We start from the raw sequence: 22,739 nt of genomic DNA, 5'->3' as shown, positions 1-22,739 counted from the left end.
CAATTAATAAGGCATGTATTTAGGCTCAATTCTCCCAAGCAGGCTAAGGAGTTAGACAGTCAAATAGCAAATAATTTCCTCTCCCAAGACTCCTTTGAAGATGATAGCCATAATGTATAATTACCACAAGAGGGCAGTGGAGGTGAAACCATGGGAATTTGCCAGCCATTCGTAAACATCACCAATAAATGGATATGCAGGTTAAGGAATGAGAAAGACTCATAGACTTTAAGGTCAGAAGGGATCATTATCATCATCTAGTCTGACCTCCTGCACATCTCAGGCCACAGAATGTCACCCACCCACTCCTGTAACAAACTCCTAACCTATGTCTGAGTTATTGAAGTCCTCAAATCGTGATTTAAAGACTATGATGTGCAGACAATCCTCCAGCAAGTGACCCGTGCCTCACGCTGCAGAGGAAGGAGAAAAACCTCAAGGAACTCTGCCAATCGGCCCTGGAGGAAAATTCCTTCCCGACCCCAAATATGGCGATCAGCTAAACCATGAGCATGTGGGCAAGACTGAACAGCCAGACACCCAGGAAAGAATTCCCTGTAGTAATTCAGATCCCATCCCGTCCAACATCCCATCACAGGCCATTGGGCATATTTACTGCTAATAATCAAAGATCAATTAATTTCCAAAATTAGGCTATCCCATCATACCATCCCCTCCATAAACTTATCAAGCTTAGTCCTGAAGCCAGATATGTCCCCTCACTACTCTCCTTGGAAGGCTGTTCCAGAACTTTACTTCTCTGATGCTTAGAAACCTTCATCTAATTTTAAGTCTAAACTTCCTAATGTCCAGTTTATATCCTGTTGTTCTTGTGTCCACTTTGGTACTGAGCTTAAATAATTCCTCTCCCTCCCTGGGATTTATTCCTCTGATATATTTATAAAGAGAAATCATATCTCCCCTCATCCTTCTTTTGGTTAGGCTAAACAAGCCAAGCTCTTTAAGTCTCCTTTCATAAGACAGGTTTTCCATTCCTCGGATCATCCTAGTAGCCCTTTTCTGTACCTGTTCCAGTTTGAATTCATCCTTCTTAAACACAAGAGACCAGAACTGCAAACAATATTCCAGATAAGATCTCACCAGTGTATTGTATAACGGTACTAACACTTCTTTATCTTTAGTGGAAATACCTCGCCTGATGCATCCCAAGATCACATTAGCATTTTTTAACAGCCATATCACATTGGTGGCTCATAGTCATCCTGTGATCAACCAATACTCTGAGGTCCTTCTCCTCCTCTGTTACTTCCAACTGATGCCTCCCCAATTTATAACTAAAATTCTTGTTATTAATCCCTAAACGCATGACCTTTCACTTTTCACTATCAAATTTCATCCTATTACTAACACTCCAGTTTACAAGGTCATCCAGATCTTCCTGTATAGTATCCCAGCTCTTCTCTGTATTAGCAATACCTCCCAGCTTTGTGTCATCTGCAAACATTATTAGCACATTCCCACTTTTTGTGCCAAGGTCAATAATAAAAAGATTAAACAAGATTAGTTCCAAAACCGATCCCTGAGGAACTCCACTAGTAACCTCCTTCCAGTCTAACAGTTCACCTTTCAGTATGACCCGTTGTAGTCTCCCCTTTAACCAGTTCCTTAACCACCTTTCAATTTTCATATTGATCCCCATCTTTTCCAATTTAGCTAATAATTCCCCATGTGGAACCATATCAAATGCCTTACTGAAACCAAGGTAAATTAGATCCACTGTGTTTCCTTTGTCTAAAAAAATCTGTTACCATCTCAGAGAAGGAGATCAGGTTGGTTTGGCACGATCTACCTTTTGTAAAACCATGTTGTATTTTGTCCGAATTACCATTGACCTCAATGTCTTTAACTTCTTTCTCCTTCAAAAATTTTTCCAAGACCTTGCATACGACAGATGTCAAACTAACAGGCCTATCCTTACCAGGATCACTTTCCACCCCACTCCCCCTTTTTAAAAATAGAAACTATGTTAGCAATTTTCCAGTCATAAGGTACAACCCCTGAGTTTACAGGTCGATTAAAACTTCTTGCTAATGGGCTTCCAATTTCATGTGCCAGTTCCTTTAATATTCTTGGATGAACATTATCTGCCCCCCCCATTTAGTCCCATTAAGCTGTTTGAGTTTGGCTTCTACCTTGGATGTGCTAATATCTACCTCCATATCCTCATTCCCATTTGTCATCCTACCATTATCCCTAAGCTCCTCATTAGCCTCATTAAAGACTGAGGCAAAGTATTTGTTTAGATATTGGGCCGTGCCTAGATTATTCTTAACCTCCACTCCATCCTCAGTGTTTAGCGATCTCACTTCTTCATTCTTTCTTTTCTTCTTATTTATATGGCTATAGAAACTTTTACTATTGGTTTTAAATCCCTTTGAAAGGTCCAACTCTACATAGTGTTTGGCCTTTCTCACTTTATCCCTACATGTTCTAACCTCAATAAGGTAGCTTTCCTTTCTAATCCCTCCCATCTTCCACTACTTGTAGGCTTTCTGCTTTTTCTTAATCACCTCTCTGAGATGCTTACTCATCCAGCTTGGTCTACAACTCCGGCCTATGATTTTTTCCCCTTTCTTTGGATGCAGGCTTCTGATAGTTTCTTCAACTTTGACTTGAAGTAATTCCAGGCCTCCTCTGCCTTTAGATCCACAAGTTCTTCAGGCCAATCCATTTCCCTAACTAATTTCCTTAATTCTTTAAAGTTAGCCATTTTGAAATAAAAAACTCTAGTCCCAGATCTATTTTTGTTTATCCTTCCATCTAGTTTAAAATGAATTGGCTCATGATCACTCGAACCAAGGTTTTCCCCTACAACCATTTCTTCTATGAGGTCTTCACTACTCACCAAAACCAAATCTAAAGTGGCATCCCCTCTTGTTGGGTCTTTAACTACTTGGTGAAGGAATCCATCAGCTATCACATCCAGGAAAATCAGAGAACTGTCCTTATTACTAGCACTTGTCCTCCAGTCTATATGTGGGAAGTTGAAGTCTCCCATGAGCACACAAGTCGCATTAGTGTTTACGTCATTCAAAACATTGAAGAAGTCTCTATCCATATCCAAATTGGGTCCTGGTGGTCTGTAGCACACCCCAAGCATTATCCTAGGGGAGACTCTAGTAGATTTCTTTCCCAATGTGATTTTTGCCCAGACAGACTCTGTCTTATCCATTCTATCACTTCTTATTTCTTTACAGTCTATCTCATCATTGATATACAATGCTACTCCACCTCCTTTGCCTTTATTTCTGTCTTTTCTAAACAGCACATACCCTTCAATACCTGTACTTCAGTCATGACTACTATTCCACCATGTTTCTGTGAAACCTATAATATCTGGTTTCATTTCCTGCACCAATAGCTCTAGTTACTCCATTTTGTTACCTAGGCTCCTTGCATTAGTGTACAAACATCTCAATTTTTGCCGGTTGACTTCACTGACATTCTTTACTTGATTAGGCAGAAACATTCCATCACCATTATCACCTATTAGACTGGTATCTAAACGACCCTTCCTCATTATGTCCATTCTCATACCCATGGCTGTATCCTTTCTTACTTCATTTTCTTCCCTCTCAATGTTAAATTCTGGCATGGAGATTACCTAGACATCTTCCAACCATCTCCCCCAAATTCCTAGTTTAAAGCTCTCTTAATCAGTTGTGCCAGCCTCCATCTTAGAAGTCTATTTCCCTCCTTACTCAGGTGAAGTCCATCCCAAGAGAACAGTCCTCTGTCCATGAATGCTTCCCAGTGGCCATATATTCCAAAGCCCTCCTTATAGCACCACTGCCTGAGGAATCTGTTTATTGCCATAATCTTGTCACATCTTTGTTGCCCTTCTCTAGGAACAGGCAGAATTCCACTGAAGATCATATGAGCCTCGATTTCCTTAAGTGTCTTCCCCAGCCTGGCATAGTCTCCCTTGATACGTTCCAGCGAGAATATGGCCGTATCATTTGTTCTCACATGAAGGACAATCAGCAGATTCTTTCCTGCTCCCATTAGGATCCAGCCTCAGGTCCACATCTTTTATCTTAGCACCCGGCAGACAGCACACCCTTCTGTTCTCCGGATCAACTCTAGTTACAGGTCTGTCTATTCTTCTCAGTAAAGAGTCCCCAATCACGTAGACCTGCCTTTTCCTGGTGATGGTGTGATTCTCTGGTCTATCCCCTGTTCCCTCTGGCCACAAGTCCTCTTGATTCCTATTGTCCCTTGCAATCCTCTGCAACCCATCCCATATCCCCCCGGGCCTCATATTTGGTGGTGTTATCTCCATTGATTCTTCCCTTCTTCCTGTAGGACTAGCTGCTCCTCTCCTCTTCCTTGCCCTCTCACCTTCAGCGACCACCTGCTGTGCCCCCTCTACATTTTCCAACTCCGCAAACCTGTTCCTGAGCTCTATTTCTCCTTCATTAGCCTGTCTTTTCCTCTGCCTGGTTCTCTTAGTGATGTGCTTCCACTGTCCACTTTCCTCACCCAACAGTCTCCCCTCAGAGTTCTTTGGTCTTGCTTCCACCTGCAAGTCTGAGCTGTTCCCTTCAGCCTCCTCATATCTTTGCTCCATCATGAAGAATGGAGGAAGTAGGGATATAACCATTTAGTCTAAACACTCAAGTGCATGCAATATAATGTCTATGGAGAAGAAGAGATGCACATAAACATAACAGTTGAATGAAAAAGCCCATTCAGCTATGTTATACTTTCTTTCTATAGGATTTCCGTAAGGTAAGGATGTCTGTTTGGTGAACCACTGTTGGCAGTGTGTTCTATGCACAAATAAGACACATAATTAAACTGTGGAACTCCTTGCCACAGGAAGACATAGAGACCAGAAACATAGGAAGAATCAGAAAGGGAATGCAGAAGTAAAATAGCCAGAGCTGGTATAATTATTTTTCATAAGATTTTTGGAAGGAATATTAAATATCAAGCTTCAGGGCTTAAACCAAACTCTAACAATTAGAGACTCTGCTATGAGGGCAGATTATCTCACAACTATGTACTGTCAGATTATTGAGTCTTCCACTAAATAGATGGTTTTGGTCACTGCCAGAAAGAGGATTCTAGATTAGATGTCAGGTCTCACTCAATATGTCAATTCTTATGTTCCCATGACACAGACAATGGTAGTAAAAGAGGCAAGCTATTTTCTTCTGCAGCTTCCTTTATCCAAAGATCTCAAAGAACGTCATGTGGATCACTGTATGTTCTATTAATTTAGATGGACTATATGGCTCCAAAGTTGTTAACATAACGCAGTCACTGTCCAGCATTAAACTGTGTTAAACAAGCTTCAGAATTTGGTATACAGAGAGCTCAGCCTACTTGTTACCATGGCAATCACACCATTTAACATCCTTTTTAGCTTTTATTAAAGACACAAAAAAAGGAGAAACAATTAAAACCTTTGAAAAGGAAAGTGTTAAATAAGGCTTTTATTTTAACAACATCTGTTATTTCCCTCTGCTTTAGCTGAAGCAAGTTTTATGAATGGGGGGGGGGGGTGAACTTGTTTGACAGACTTTTAGATGGCATTAAAAATGGTAATAACTGTTCTTTTGAGAAGAGAAGAAGTTAGTAGAGCTGGGTGGTAGCAAAACAACAGAAACACACACACAAGGGCAGAGAAAGGAACAGTAAAGATAGAAAATGCAGTTTCAGTCTTTGGGGTTGTCTCTCATTTGCAGCCTCATGGCTGGAGAAACACAGGCACAGCCCACAGTCTTATTAGCCACTTAGAGACCTGGCAAGTTTGTACCAGCTCCAGTTGTTTAGGGCATTACTTTCAGTGGCCTCTTTCTGGTCACAGCAGTGCTGCTAAATATACAGCCTTGTGTTGCTAAGCCAGACTCTCATTGGACAGAAGGGAAAAGGGGAGGGATAGGAAAGAGAAGAAATAAAGTGGCCAAGGAAAAGGAGGCAGGGCAAAGGGGAGGAAGATGGAGTGAGAGAAAGTCTCACATCTCAGGTGGTATTTGGGATTTAGCTGGAGGCAGTGGAGGTGTTATCTTCCTCCATTTCTCTGGACCAGTCTGGTCAGGATGTCTCTCAGGATTAGGATGAAGAAGTTCTGGGGTCCCAGGAAATGGTGGGTGTGTCAGCCATGATGGTGACGCTCACTCCAGTAACCAACTTTTGCTATTCGAGGCTACGGTGACATCTGATGAACTGTCACATATTTTTTACAGTTGAGCTCAAAATGAGGATAAGTTTGTAGGCCAAATTATAACAATATGTATTAATTTCTGCAGTCCATCTGTAAGGTTCTTTCTCCTAAATTACAGAAGCTTATTACCATCAATCATCTGTTAAGCACCAACAAAATACTGGTCTCTGTGCTTAAAATGAAATTAAGGAGAGTCTATGACCCAGATTGAGACACTGGAGAAACCACTTTGGGAAAGGCCAAGCAGAGGGTTGTGTTCTAAATCCCACAGTTATCACAGGAGTTCAGTCCCCATCTCCCCTCAGGAATGTACCTCCTTCGCCTTGGGATTCTCAGCTGGGAAGTCTCTAACCCCACCTAAGGTGGCAAGAAACTATGGTGAGAGAGGGGAGAGAAAAAGGAATTAGGTGGAAGAGACCCCTCAACTTTTATCTTAGTAGTTAGGGATGTTTCAGACCCTCTTCAAATGCCTGATAAGGAGAAAGATTTAAAAAAGGGATCTGCTTTCTCCCATGTAAGTGCCCTAAAGAATGGGATATGGGATACCTGATCTGTGTCTCAATCTCTCCTAATACAGCCTTTATTCTTTTGTGCATCTTCGCCTAGGTGGGGATAGCACTCATTAATTATTATTATTGGAGACAGATACATTAATAGGGATGAATCCTATAAGATACTACAAATATTAAATAGGGTTTTCAACAAAATACTCTAGAACTACAGAATGCAATAGACAAAGATGTTCTTTTCATAGAATTAACCAGATACTCAAGTAGTATAAATTGGCCATAGATCAATTGAAGTCACTGGGTCAGATTAAAAGAGATATTGGCCCAAAGAGAGAGAGAGTGAGCAAGCATATGAATGGATCTAGAGCCTGGTGCTTCCTGCACTCACCCTAGATGGAGACCCAGGATCCCGTCCCCTTTGCTCCAGTGTCTCTCCTACCCAATGAGGATAGGGCCTGCTGAGTTTAATGGAGCCACACTCATTTAGACCAACTGAGGCTTTGGCCCAAAGTGTCAGATAACTGAACAGAGAATCTTCCAAACACAAGTTATCCACAGTTCTGTGTACTTTTGTTGTTGTTGTTTTAAATAAGATTGACACTACTTGAGAAATTTGAATTTCCCTAACATTTTCCCTACAGCTGTTTTCACATCCTAGTTTTTCAGGCTGTAGATGAGGGGTCAAGATACTGTACTCGATTGAGAATATTTCATCCAGCACCACAGAGGAGACCGACCTGGGTTTTGTGTACTGGAGAAAACCTGTCATGTAGAATAAGCCAAACACAATAAGGTGGGAGCTGCAGGTGGAGAAGGCTTTACGTATCCTCAGGATGGTGGAGATGATATTAATGTAGGATATCAGGGTGAGGAGGAAGGCACTTGATGCAAATATCACAACAGAAGTAAGAAGCACCACTTGATTAGTGAGGGTGTCAGTGCAGGACAAAATTATTCAAGATAGTTATGCCCAAAGCAGACTGAGAAGAGTTACAAAGGGATCTCACAAAACTGGGTAACTGGGTGAAATTCAATGTTGATTGATGCAATGTAATGCATATTGGAAAAGTATGATCTCGACTATACATAAAAATGATGTGGTCTAAATTATCTGTTACCCCTTCAGAAAGAGATCTTGGAGTCATCATGGATAGTTCTCTGAAAACGTCAGCTCAAAGTGCAGTGGAAATCAAAAAAAGGTAACAGAATGTTAGGAACCTTTAAGAAAGAGATAGATAATAAGACCGATAGTATCAGAATGCCACTATATAAATGCATGGCATCCCCACACCTTGAATATTCCATGCAGTTGTGGCTGTCCGGTCTCAAAAAGTGATATCTTAAAATTGGAAAAAGTAGAGAAGGGCAACAAAAAAGATGATGGGTATGGAACAGATTCCATATGAGGAGAGTTTAGAAAAGATGTTTAGCTTGGAAAAAGGTGGCTGAAGGGGGATGTGATAGAGGTTTATAAAATCATGAATGGTGTGGAAAAAGTGAATAGGAAGTGTTATTTACCCCTTCACATACCAGAGGAACCAGTGGTTACCTGATGAAATTAATAGGCAGCAGGTTAAAAACAAATATAAGGAAGTACTTCTTCACATAATACACAGTCAACCTGTGGAACTCATTGCCAAGGGATATTGTGAAGGCCAAAAGTATAACTGGGTAAAAAAAAAAGAATTAGATGAGTTCATGGAGGATAGGTCCATCAATTTTCTATTAGCCAACTTGGTCTGGAATGTAATCCCCATGCTCTGGGTGTCCCTAAATCACTGACTGCTGGAAGCTGGGACTGGACAACAGGGGATGGATGACTCAATACATTGCAATGTTCTGTTGACTTCCTCTGAAGCATCTGGCACCAGCCACTATTGGAAGACTGGATACTGGGCTAGATGGACTTTTGGTCTGAACAAGTAGGGCCATTTTTTCATTCTTATTAAAACTAAGTGTCTTCTCCAGGGAATGTCCTACTTCTAACCTCTGCCAATGCCCCCCCCCCCAACACACAGACACACACACTCCAAAAATAGAAATTCCTGCTAACATTCACCAGCGGATTTCAGTTGTCTCAGTGCTGCCTTGAGAAAGAGTGAGAGAGCTAGCTGTTTGATTCAAGCATTAGGTGGGTTGCTAATCTGTGTGAGCAGACTGCTGCATCATGGCAGAAGTCAATGAGATGTGATAGAGACACCCACCCCAAGATAAGGGGAGTCAGAATCTAATCACTTGAAATGGAAAGGATAAAAAATATTAATAAGGAATAAAAATCCCTAAATGGCCCCTCGAAGATTAAACTCACAACCTGAGGTTTAGCAGACCAATACTCAAACCATTAAGCTATCCCTTACCCCTATTAATTTGTCTACCTAATCTCTCTACCTACCTTTGGAATAAAGCATCTAAGGCGATCCAATATTCTTTATCCAGAGCAGTGAAACCCCTCAAGATGTGTAGAGGGAATTGAGCAAAGAGCTGTTCCTTAGCTGACTCCAAGACTAAGATCTGATTCTTGAGAGCTGTTTAAAAGACTTGGCTTGTTCCCCCTGGGACAAGATCCCTGAATTCCACTCTCTGTAACAAGCTTCCAGTAACACTGTGTTGGTTCAGCCCTTAAGCACCGCTCTACCATGTGTAAGAATGGGAGCAATGATACTTGGATTATCAAAAGAGCCTAATGGATTAGATGTCCAAACTCAGTGACAGTCAATTAAAAAGACACATATTTAAGTTCAGAATCTTAAAGCAGTCAAAGGAGTTAGACACCCAAATAGCAAATATTATCACCCATATAAGCCTTTGAAGAGCCTTGCTATAATGTGTAATTACCACAGGAAGGCAGAAGATGAAAAAATGTGGGAAATGGCCAGCCATCCTTGAACGTCACCAATAGACGAGCACACAGGTTAAGGAATGAGAAATGAGCAAATAGACTGTATAAAATGGCAGGAAAGATAAGAGACGAGACAAAGGAGGAGATGTATTGTATAGAGCTGAGCAAAATGTTGAGGTAAATAGTTTATTTACCAAAAAAAGCAATTTTGGTTGACCCTCACATGATTTGCAAATGTGAAATCTTTTGCCAAGTATTTTCAACTGGAGGGGAAGGGTTGAGGGGGAAGGCTAAACTGACAAACTCAGCATGTGGAACCCTAGCATCCCCCCATACATCTATCTTCCTGGTTCAGGCACTCAGCCATGGGATATCCTTGTTCAGTCCCCTCTCTGATTTGGAGCAGAGGTTTGAAGCTAGGTCTCCCATCTCTGAGGAAAGTGCTTTAATCTCTGGGGTGTAAGGTAGTTAGGACGGGGCTTCCTCAGGCTCTCCTCTTGAAGCTATTCACATTGCATATATATCAGCAGCACATCAGCAGCAGCAGATGCATATCACTATAATGCAGCCATGGTAGGACATAGAATAGATTTCCATATTGGATTGTCCCTTGCAACTCTTCTTGCTTCCATAAAAATCCGTACGGGAGGATTTAGGTTTCTTAAATTCCTCATAATTGCATCTTCCAATCTCATTCATTATCGGTCTCATACTCTACACTCTTTGACCTCAGATTTATAAATCTTCATTAAAAGTATACCTTCTTGTGCACATTAGACAGGACCCCACCATTGCAGACATCTTCCTCTCAACTGGTGCAAGACTGCAACTTTCTACGTTTATCTAAGTAGCTCCTCCTTTGTGACAAAATCAAACCAACGGATGTTAAGAACACCCTTAATTTTTGACTCTGAGAACTGTCTATTTCCTCTCCTCAGCTACTTTTAATGGATATGTTTCTGCTCCGTATAACAGAGTTGTCATCACTACCATGCCGAACACTTCTCTTAGTTGTCACATAAACTGCCTGCCACACAAACAGAGGCCTTTGAAGATGCCAATACGCTATTGATGCAACACCAATCAGACGTGTGACTTCCTTGCATATAGGACCTCCTGCTGTCAACTGACTACACAGATAGATATTCACCCATTCAGTGTCATTGCCATCTACATGCAGCATCACCAGGTCATTCATTTCCATTTAATAGGAGGCATGCATGGCTCTGGCTTCATCATCTGAGATTCCGCAGTTTTCTTTAGCTCTTACAGCAGTAGCTGTAGCTCGTCAATAGTCTCTATGAGTAATTAATGTCATCCACATATTCAAGATCCTCAAAAGATGAATATTTAAATATTACACCTCCTACTTTGGCTTCAATAAGCGTTTTCATTGGATAGTCTATCAGAACATTGCATTACATAACTGAGAGATCACATCCCTGGCGTACCCCCGAGTCTATGGAAAACCAGTCTGTAATAAAGCCATTTACCCTCATACAAACACATGTACTGTGGTACAGTTCTTCCATGAGACAGCCTAAGCCCTCAGTCATCCCACACAGAAGTTGCAGTATCCACACAGCTGATTGATACACTGAGTCAAAAACAGCTGCCATTTTTCAGTAACGTTCTATCTACTGTGTGACACCTGGGATTTCTCTTTAGTAATTGTCAATATTGTTTCTGTAACCGTCACTATTCTTTTGCTTTTGGACCATATAATGGAATGGATGTTTAACCCCAAGGGTCTGTCAGGGTTGTAGAGCCTAACTCCCAAGGGGAGAAGGCCCTTTCCAATACTTGCCTAACAACTTACACTTAGGGTGTGTCTACACTATGAACTAGGGACGTGATTCCCTGTTCACATAGACGTACACGTGCTAGCTATCATTAAGCTTACTCACTAAAAATAATAGTGTAGCTTCTGCAGCATGGACAGTAGTGTGTGGTGTTATGGCTACCTTTGCCAAATACATACCCACGGGGTTCAGGTGGGATTATTACTCTGTGAAACGAGCCCATGCCACTGTTCACAGCTGCCCATGCTACTACTGCTAATTTTGGAATGCTAGCTCAATGAACTGGGAACCTCGAGCTCATAGTGTAGATGTAGCCTTGATGGTTATTAAGAAACTGTGCCTTAAAGGCTGAAGCTTGCTGTCCTTTGGGAGCACTAGAACCAGTTTGAACATTATGGGTCGCACTGGGTGTATCACATAGACACACAGGAGAATCTGGGCAGGCCAAGAGAATGTAAATCAGACAGGTTCTGTTCCTGTAATTTAAGGGGGGAAGCCAATCTAATATAGCTTCAAGTGACGTTTCAGATTAGATGACACTAAGTATGTGTGCAGGTCCCTGGCAGGGGCAATGCTTCAACCACAACCCAAGGGTTTTCCTCTGGTTTCAAATTCTTCACACCCTCAACTCAGAACAAGAACTACTCCTGACTTTCTGAGTCATTGATTTATCCAGTCGGGCTCTTTGAAGAGACCTTGACTAGGTAATCAGCCAAACAAAGGGTCTCTACTCAAAGTGCAGTTGGTCATTTGCATAATCTTCACCCCAAAAAATTTCTTGAAAATCCACTTCAGCCCCAAAAGTCCTTTGAAGTCCCCAATATCTCCCAGCAATTGCATTATTCATGTCTTCCTCCTAAAAAAGCTCCATACAGTCCCACAATAGTACCAAAACATTTGCATTTTTAATAAAATGCTCTCCAAAGTTGTGAAACTCAATTCAGTAAGGTTTGTCTCTTCCTCAGACCCCAGCATTTGTGGCCTTACAAAAGTGCAGGGTTAATTATCATTTTGTACCTCTTACTTGTCAATTTAATAGGCTTAATGAAAACTCAAATGCTCATATAGTGCCCCATCCTGCAAAAGGCTTGATCCTGTGAATAGGATGAACATGTGAATAATCTTACTGAAATTAAGTGTGAGTACAGGCTACTACCATCAGTGTGAATCTTTCGGAAGGATGGAGATCGTACACAATGATGATTGGACTCAACCCGTCAGGTGGTCTATAAGCGGAAGTCCTTTTAGCCTCACATGGAGTTCTGAATGGAAACAGGCTGTTGGGATATGTCCATTTAGTCTAAACACGCCAGTGAATGCAGAATTGTGTCTATAGAGAAGAAGATATGCACATTAACATGATGCATGAATGAAACGGCCCATATAGCTGGGACCGCCTCTCTTTCTTCCTAAAGATTTTCATTAGGTGAGGGTGATTGTTTGGTGAACCACTGTTGAGAGGGTATTCTAAACATGTGCTGATGGCATGAAGAAGACAAATAATTAGAGTGTGGAACTCTTTGCCACAGGGAGACAATGAGACCCACAATGTATCATAATTATTTATAAAATTTTAAAAAGTGACGGTAAACATAATTATTCTGAGTTAAAGTCAATCTCTACAAAATTCAAGTCTCTTCTATGAGGGCAGATTGTCCCACATTTGTGTGCTGTCCGATTCTTGAGGTTTCCTCTGAACATTTGGATCTGGTCACTGTCAGAAACAGGATATTAAACTTGATGGCCAGTCTGACTCAGTATGAAAATTCTTATGTCCCCATGACACAGACAATCGCAGCCCAAGAGGTGAACAGAATTCTTCAACAGCTTCCTTTATCCGAAGATCTCAAAGGACTTCACATTCATCAACATATGTTCTATTCATTTAGATGGAATTTATGGCCCCAAAGATATAACATAACCCACTTACTGTGAAACATTAAACAATCGAGATTCAGAATTTGGTAGACAGGGACCTCAGGCTGCTCAGTGCTCTGGCAAATAGACCAGGAAAACTTCTTTTTTAACCTTTTATTAAATATACAGAAAAGAAGGAAAAAACAGTTACAGCATTTGAAATTGAAACTTCCCTTTAGCTAGAGAGAGCTTTAAGGAGAAAAAAAAGTGTTTGACAGACTTTTAGATAGTATTAAAGTTGGTGATAACTGTTCTTTTGGGCAAATGATAAACATTGAGTAGAAGTTGGGTAGGAAGCTGTCTTTGCTGGGACTGGATGACAGGAGATGTTTCACTCAATAATTGTCTGTTCTGTTCATTCTCTTTGAAGCATCTGGCACTGGCCATTAGTAGAAACATGATACTGGGCTAGATTTTCCGTTGGTCTGTCCTGGGATAGTTTTTCATTTTTCTTATGTACTAACTTGATAATAGGTGGTTCCCTAGTCAATGGGAGATGCAGAGGAGTGGAATGTGTTCTAAGCCCTGCCGCTGTGAAAGAGTTCAGTCTCCATATCCCTGTGAGGGAGACAAATCTTTCTGCTTGTCATTTTCAGCTAGGAACCTTCTAACCCCACTTAAGGGTTTTGGTTTTTTTACATGAAGATGGGGCTGGAGGAGGAAGAAGAAGGAATTAGTAGGAAGAGATGGCTCATAACTTTTATCCCAATGGTCAGGGTAGTCACCTGGAATGTGAGAGAGCCCCACTTCAAGTGCCTGATAAAGAGACAGGATTTAAACAGGAGATCTGTCTCAACCCATGTGGATGCACTAACCACCAGGATACACGCATTTGGGCCTCTCTCTAAATCTACTGTTCAAACCTAGGTTCCCTGGGGAGTAAACCCATTGGCTCCAATTATTATTATATTATCCTTATTAATTATTATTGAAAATCCTTGAGATTTTAGCAGGATAGAATAAGATAAGTGATATTAAATGTATTTCAATAAATTAGTCAAAAAAACAAAAGAACAGAGATTAATAGATCAAGAGAGATTTTTTTTATTGGATTGGACAGTATCTCAGCTGGCATAAATTGGCCATCTCTCTCCTGAAGTCAGTGGGTCAGATTAAAGAGCTATAGAGATACAGGAAAGGAAGACATATGTGAATGACTCTACAGCCTGGTGCTCTGAGCACTCACTCTGGATTTAGGAGACCCAAGATCCAGTCCCCCATGCTCAGGTGACTCTTGTACAACTTGGAATCCAACCCGCTGACTTCAATGGAGCCACACTCATTTAGACCAACTGAGGTTTTGTCCCAACGTGTCCGTCAGTTACCTGATATGAGAATTTCCCAAACACCAGTTATCCACAGTTCTGTGCTCTCTGATGTAAAAATATGTAATTTAATTTATTTAAGATCATCAACGTTACCTGACAAACTTTAATTTTCCCAACATTTTCCTTAAAGCTGTTTTCACCTCCTTGTTTTTCAGGCTGTAGATGATGGGGTTTAACATGGGGGTCAAGACTCTGTACTGGACGGAGAATATTTCATCCAGCACCACAGAAGAGACTGAGCTGGGTTTTGTGTACTGGAGAAAACCTGTCAGGTAAAACAAGCCAACCACAATAAGGTGGGAGCTGCAGGTGGAGAAGGCTTTATGCCTGCCCTCTGCAGAGCGTATCCTCTGGATGGTGGAGATGATGTGAATGTAGGAGATCAGGGTGAGGAGGAAGGAGCTTGATGCAAATATCACAGCAGAAGTAAGAACCAACACTTGAGTGGTGAGGGTGTCAGTGCAGGCCAGTTGTAACAGAGGAGGGAGTTCACAGCTGAAATGATGGATTTGATTGGAGCCACAGAAATGCAACTTCAGAGTAAAAACAGTATTAAGAAGGGCATAAAAGAAGCCTGTGGTCCATGCCCCACTCACCAAAAGAACACAGATCCCTTTGCTCATTTTCTCCATGTAACGCAATGGGTCACAGATGGCAGCGTAGCGGTCATAAGCCATGGCTGAGAGAATGAAACATTCAGCACAAGCTGAGAGGAGGATGAAGAATATCTGAGCAATGCAGCCATTGACAGAAATTGTATTGTGCTCTGCTAGGAGCTTCCTCAGCACGTTAGGCACCGTGACCGAGGAATAGCAGATATCAAGAAAGGATAAATTGAAAAGGAAGAAGTACATAGGGGTGTGAAGGTGAGAATCAGCTCTTATCACCAGCATGATCACTATGTTACCACTCAGAGTGATTAAGTAAATAACTAAAAACACTGAGAAGAGGAAAATCTGCATCTGAGGGTCACTGGGAAGTCCCAGGAAAATAAATTCGGTCACTGTGGTTTGATTTTTCATTGGCATTTATTCAGGAAAACTGTGATCTGGAAGACAAGAGAAAACAAATGAAATGAACACTTTTAATAAAAGTAAATTTAAACAGCATGTGAAGTTTATCTCTCTGTAGCATAAATGTAAAAAGAGCTCTTTTCCAGGCTGTACAATATATATTTTAAATAAAATAAAATTAACTTGTATCATAAAAGTGAATTGAAATGGCATAAAAAAGATTATCTCTTCAGTTGGATGAATAGAAAGAGAGCCCTCTTGTATCCTGTAAAAATATATATTTTTAAATAGACAAGATGTAGAGAAACCAACAGTGATAAGCTGGCTGGAATTTGTGTGTTGTACATAGACAAAATGGGCCAGATGCACAATAGGACTTAGGCCCCTAACTGCAACTTTACGCACCAAAATTGCAGAATTAGTCCCCACAGGTATTGACAAAATCCGCACCAAGCTGGGACTATGGGACAGTCTGATGTGTGCCTCACTTTGTCTCTCCTGTTGAATCGGTTCCACTGTGGGTAAATAATTAAAGAGGCATTGGAGAGAGGGGGTCTGGATACTGGATCTCCTGCATTTAAGGTGAGGGCCCTAACCACCAGTACATAAAGCAATTCTCTCACTTGCTGTTTCTCTCCGGCCTTAAAACTCTTTCATCTGTCCCTCTAACATCAGCAGAGATACAGCTGTTTTTTCTCCAGCTGGGGATCTGGCCCCTTTACTCCAATGGAGCTATGGCTGAGTCACACCCACTGGGGATCTGGCCAATTCTATAAGTACCTCTTTGTCAATTACATTTTGTAATTTTTGTAGGCCAGTGGTTTTCACCCTTTTTTTCTTTTGTGTACCCATAAAAAATTTCAAATGGAGGTGTGAACCCCTCATCTGTGGACTCTCAGACCACAGGTTGAAAACCATCATTGTAGAGTATGTAATATCTATAGTATCTTTTTGGATTAATCCCTATTAAAATATCTAGGATTTCTATAATAATAAAATAATAATAAAGAATAAAGAATAATAATAAATATAATAAACCCCCAAGACCTAGAAATACTGGTTTGGGCATAGGCTGACAACCCAATCAAATACAGAGAACACAGGCAAATTAATAAATATTACAAATGCCATAAAGAGGGCCTCAGAAGTGCTTAGCTGTATGACAGGCTCCTCCACTGCCAAGTATGTGTGTGGAAGTGGGTAACCCCAGGTTGATATCATGCAACTGTCCAAACAATTCAAGAAAACCAGAGATCATTTTCACCAAAGAGTGAAAAGAACTCATAGTGCAAACCAAGAAGTGATCTAAGGTTGGATTTTGGCAAAACTGGGAGAGGCTGGAGTCCATGAATGCTTCAAGACATGAAGGAGAGAAATGATAACACCAAGAAAGAAATGACTGAGCATAGACTCACTGGGCAACTGAGAATTTCATAGGAAAGTGGAATTATTTACGCAAATGAAGCCTGAAAGCCTGAAAAGGAGATTAGTCATGTTGACCCACATGCAAACATTTTGGTAGAAGCAATGACCCAGGAACAACAGTAGTGTGGCACACTGCCGGGGTGATCAAGTGGAATCAGGGGGATAAGTAAAAATTTGACATCCAAACAAGAAAGCTGCTAGTGATGCAATGAGTATTGAATAGCAATAAAGACATGGACTGGACATTCAACAGTGTGATAGAGGAAAAAGTCTGCCATCTGTGGAGGAAAAAGTTAATCATTAAGAATACAACATCAAAACATATGAAAAGTGAGACCGAGAAAGAGGTCATCTTGTGGTGATAAAAACCAATGACCGTGAGTGCATCCCAGCCCAAGACATCATGTCAGACAGTAGAAAGAAAATCCCCACAGAAAGATTAACACAGAAATGAGTGCATGGACAGTGGTGGAGAGAGACCAAATTTTGGGATCGAAGATGGCTTCTACAAGGATATCGGAAAAGAGAGACAGAAAACCACATGTCCTTAAGGTTTATTTACACAGAAGAAAGATCAACCAACTTACCTGCTCCCTGAACTGCAGAATGTGTTCTGAAACGGAAGAGACTGTGGAGTGCCTGCTTAACCTGGCTAGGAGAGAACAGACACATGAGGCCACCAAGTTCCTGCATTGGAGTCTCTGTGGAAGTGCATATTTAAATGAATTTTGTTTATTACAACCACCAAATCAAAAGCACTCTAGATAATGAAGAGGCTAAGATTTTATGGGATCTGGCAATTGTCACAGACTGAGCAATGCAGAAAAATAGGTCAAATGTTAATAGATAGCGCCATACCAGCAGCCAGTGTCTTAAAAAAAGAAACAAGAAGACAAGATTGCAAAATATGAAGAACATTTCCACAAAGTAGATTGATTATGGAAACATAGAACACAGATGATCCCAGCAATTATTGGAATACTTAGAGTGATCCCTAAGGGTATGATTGAGAAGCTGAACAACACATGACGAGTGCAAGACATCATGGTCAGTGACTTCCAGCAGACAGCGCTCTTAGGCACTGTGAGAAGGTGAGGGAAAATCAAAGGAAAATGAGAGCATTTGAGCATCTAAAATGCAGGAATTCTGTAGAGGGTTTAACAAAACTAGTGACTACCCAAACCTACAGAGTTGTGCAGGGCATGGTTTATTGGTGACTTAAATTTTAGACAATAACTTTACCCTTTTTATGCATAAAGACCTTGTATATTTTGAAATCTATTTGTTAAAAAAATCCCCCTTATGTAATAATGAGGGACAGTAATAATGATCATACTAAATTAATGTGTCCGGGAAACACTCTCTAAGCACGCTGACATGATTTGAAAAAGAGGGGTCAGATTGTAAGTTAATGGAAGTTTTATTCCTAAATCACTTAAATTCCCCTGAAAATGCAACCCAATGGGATTTTTGACTCAGGATCCTGAACATCTGAATATCAGGCTGATCCTACTTAAGAGAATCACTCCTGCCCTCATGGAATTGACACTGATTTGTAGTGGAAATGGAAAAGAAGCCAAAGTTCTGTCAAATATCAAATCTATGTTTATCCCATATGTATCCCAGAGAGAAAATCAATCTTTTTCCAATTATTAGCTTAGACAAATACTCAAGCAAAGAGATGGCCCTTGTCTGAGTTGTAACAAAGGTACTGTTCACAGTGATACCAAAACCCAAGTGCCTTTTCTAGAGAATGCCCTGCCCCTAATCTACTCACCCCTCAACACACAGACTCCAAAAGTAGAAACTACTGCTATCCTGAATTAGCTAATCTCAGTTTTCTCAGTGCTGCCTCTAGAAATACGCAAAGAGAGAGATGGCTGGGTTGCCAGCCATGACCCCTATGGGGCTACTGGCTTGGTCCTTTGAAATTAAAAGGAAAATGACCAATTGTAATAAATAAAAACATGAATCAACTCACCTGCCTTTTAAATGTGGATCATAAATGTGGTGAGATCATTCTGATCTGTGAGTTTCTCTTTTTTGTTTTCTTAGTCTATCTACTAAATTATTGATTTATCTGTCTAATCTCTCTGTCTGCGTCTGGGAAACAGCATCTAAGGACGTCTTTTCTTTTTTTATTTTTTTTCCCCAGGAGTAGTGAGAGACTTCAAGGCTTATCAGTGGGAGTGGAACAAAGATCTTTTCCTTAGCAGACTCCAAGACTAACAGCTGATTTCTTGAAAGCTGTTTAAATGCTGTCTTGTTCCCCCTGGAACAAGAACCCTGAAGTTCACTCTCTGTGACAAGGTACCAACAACACCGAGTTGGGTCAGCCCTTAAGCAATGGTGTATGTTTCATAAACATGAGGGTACAGAGGCTTAGATTATGAAAAGAGCCCAAGAGATTTAGGTTTCCAATCTCAGGGATAGTCAATTAATAAGACATTTATTTAGGCTCAGATTCTCCCAAGCAGGCTAAGGAGTTAGACATTCAAATAGCAAATAATTTCCTCTCCTAAGTATCCTTTGAAGATGATTGCCATAATATATAATTACCACAAGAGGGCAGTGGAGGTGAAAGCATGGGAATTGGCCAGCCATCCTTAAACATCACCAATAGATGGATACACAGGTTAAGGAATGAGAAAGACTCATAGGCTTTAAGGTCAGAAGGGACCATTATCATCATCTAGTCTGACCTCCTGCACAACACAGGCCACAGATTCTCACCCACCCACTTCTGTAACAAACCTCTAACCTATGTCTCAGTTATTGAAATCCTCAAATCATGATTTAATGACTTCAAGCTGCAGAGAATCCTCCAGCAAGTGACCCATGCCACATGCTCCAGAGGAAGGAGGCCCTGGAGGAAAATTCCTTCCCGACACCAAACCCTGAGCTCGTGGGGAAGACTCACCAGCCAGACATCCAGGAAATAATTCTCTGTAGTAATTCTGATCCCACCCCATCACAGGCCATTGGGCATATTTACCGCTAATAATCAAAGATCAATTAATTGCCAAAATTAGGCTATCCCATCATACCATCCCCTCCATAAACTTATCAAGCTTAGTATTGAAGCCAGATATGTCTTTTGACCTCACTACTCTCCTTGGAAGGCTGTTCCAGAACTTCACTTCTCTGATGGTTAGAAACCTTCATCTACTTTCAAGTCTAAACTTCCTAATGTCCAGTTTATATCCATTTGTTCATGTCCACATAGATACTGAGTTTAAATAATTCCTCTCCCTCCCTGGTATTTATTCCTCTGATACTTTTATAAAGATAAACCATATCGCCCCTCACCCTTCTTTTGGTTAGGCTAAATAAGCCAAGCTTTTGAGTCTCCTTTCAAAAGACAGGTTTTCTATTCCTCGGCTCATCCTAGTAGCCCTTCTCTGTACCTGTTCCAGTTTGAATTCATCCTTCTTAAACACAGGAGACCAGAACTGCACACAATATTCCAGATGAGGTCTCGCCAGTGTCTTGTATAATGGTACTAACACCTCTTTCTCTTTACTGGAAAGACCTCGCCTGATGCATCCCAAGATCACATTAGCATTTTTTAACAGCCATATCACATTGGTGGCTCATAGTCATCCTGTGATCAACCAATACTCTGAGGTCCTTCTCCTCCTTTGTTACTTCCAACTGATGCCTTACCAGCTTTTAACAATAGTTATTGTTATTAATCCCTAAATGCATGACCTTTCACTTTTCACTATTAAATTTCATCCTATTACTATTACTCCAGTTTACAAGGTCATCCAGATCTTCCTGTATGATATCCCGGTCCTTCTCTGTGTTAGCAATCCCTCCCAGCTCTGTGTCATCCGCAAACATTATTAGCACATTCCCACTTTTTGTGCCAAGGTCAGTAATAAAGATATTAAACAAGATTGTTCCCAAAACCGATCCCTGAGGAACTCCACTAGTAACCTCCTTCCAGCCTGACAGTTCACCTTTTAGTATGACCCGTTGTAGTCTCCCCTTTAACCAGTTCCTTATCCGCCTTTCAATTTTCATATTGATTCCCATCTTTTTCAATTTAGCTAATAATTCCCCAAGTGGAACCGTAACAAATGCCTTACTGAAATCAGGGTAAATTAGAGCCACTGCATTTCCTTTGTCTAAAAAATCTATTACCTTCTCAAAGAAGGAGATCAGGTTGCTTTGGCAGAATCTACCTTTTGTAAAGCCATCTTGTATTTTGTCTCAGTTACTGTTGACCTCAATGTCCTTAACTACTTTCTCCTTCAACATTTTTTCCAAGACCTTGCATACTACAGATGTCAAACTAACAGGCCTATAGTTACCCGGATCACTCCCCCCCCGCTTTTTTTTAAAAAAGAACTATGTTAGCAATTATCCAGGCATACGGTACAACCCCTGAGTTTACAGATTCATTAAAAATTCTTGCTAATGGGTTTGCCATTTCATGTGCCAGTTCCTTTAATATTCTTGGATGAACATTATCTGGGCCCCCCGATTTAGTCCCATTAAGCTGTTTGAGTTTGGCTTCTACCTCGGATGTGGTAATATTTACCTCCATTTCCTCATTCCCATTTGCCATCTTACCATTATCCCTAAGCTCCTCATTAGCCTCATTAAAGATTGAGGCAAAGTATTTGTTTAGATATTGGGCCAAGTATTTGTTTAGATATTGGGCCATGCCTAGATTATTCTTAACCTCCACTCCATCCTCAGTGTTTAGCGATCTCACTTCTTCTTTCTTTGTTTTCTTCTTATTTATATGGCTATAGAACCTTTACTATTGGTTTTAATTCCCTTTGCAAGGTCCAACTCTACATGGCTTTTGGCCTTTCTCACTTTATCCCTACATGTTCCTCAAAGCTACCTCAATAAGGGAGCTTTCCTTGCTAATCCTTCCCATTTTCCACTCCTTGTAGGCTTTCTGCTTTTTCTTAATCACCTCACTGAAATGTTTACTCATCCAGCTTGGTCTACAACTCCTGCCTATGATTTTTCCCCTTTCTTGGGATGCAGGCTTCTGATAGTTTCTTCAACTTTGACTTGAAGTAATTCCAGGCCTCCTCTGCCTTTAGATCCACAAGTTCTTCAGGCCAATCCAAAATGGCATCCCCTCTTGTTGGTTCTTCAACTACTTGGTGAAGAAATCCATCAGCTATCACATCCAGGAAAATCTGAGAACTGTTATTATTACTAGCACTTGTCCTCCAGTCTATATCTGGGAAGTTGAAGTCTCCCATGAGCACACAAGTCCCATTAGTGTTTACTTCATTCAAAACATTGAAGAAGTCTCTATCCATATCCAAATTGGGTCCTGGTGGTCTGTAGCACACCCCAAGCATTAGCCTAGGGGAGACTCTAGTAGCTTTCTTTCCCAATGTGATTTTCTCCCAGACTGACTCTGTCTTATCCATTCCATCACTTTTTATTTCTTTACTGTCTATCTCATCATTGATATACAATGCTACTCCACCACCTTTGCCTTTATTTCTGTCTTTTCTAAACAGCACATACCCTTCAATACCTGTACTCCAGTCATGACTACTATTCCACCATGTTTCTGTGAAATCTATAATATCTGGTTTCACTTCCTGCACCAGTCGCTCTAGTTCCTCCATTTTGTTGCCTAGGCTCCTCGCATTAGTGAAGAAACATCTCAATTTTTGCCATTTGACTTCACTTACATTCTTTACTTGATTAGGCACAGACATTCTACCAC

General features: G+C 40.8%; 1 protein-coding gene across 1 annotated transcript; it reads right to left on the bottom strand.

Annotated features, from left to right (window-relative positions):
• Nucleotides 1–14,677: 14,677 nt before the first annotated feature.
• Nucleotides 14,678–15,616, bottom strand: LOC120383731 (olfactory receptor 9G4-like). Its single transcript, XM_039501935.1, has one exon. The coding sequence runs from the start codon at nt 15,614–15,616 to the stop codon at nt 14,678–14,680; it is 939 nt and encodes a 312-aa protein (XP_039357869.1).
• Between the last annotated feature and the right edge of the window lie 7,123 nt (nt 15,617–22,739).

This window comes from Mauremys reevesii, linkage group 15 (assembly GCF_016161935.1).
Source record: "Mauremys reevesii isolate NIE-2019 linkage group 15, ASM1616193v1, whole genome shotgun sequence".
In the NCBI taxonomy this organism is placed as follows: Eukaryota; Metazoa; Chordata; order Testudines; family Geoemydidae; genus Mauremys; species Mauremys reevesii.
Note: the sequence above shows the minus strand (reverse complement) of the source record. Positions and strands in the feature narration are given on the sequence as shown.

What these genes read in the sequence shown, in the direction of transcription:
- LOC120383731 (XM_039501935.1), bottom strand. Translation starts at nt 15,616, where the DNA reads ATGCCAATGAAAAATCAAACCACAGTGACCGAATTTATTTTCCTGGGA.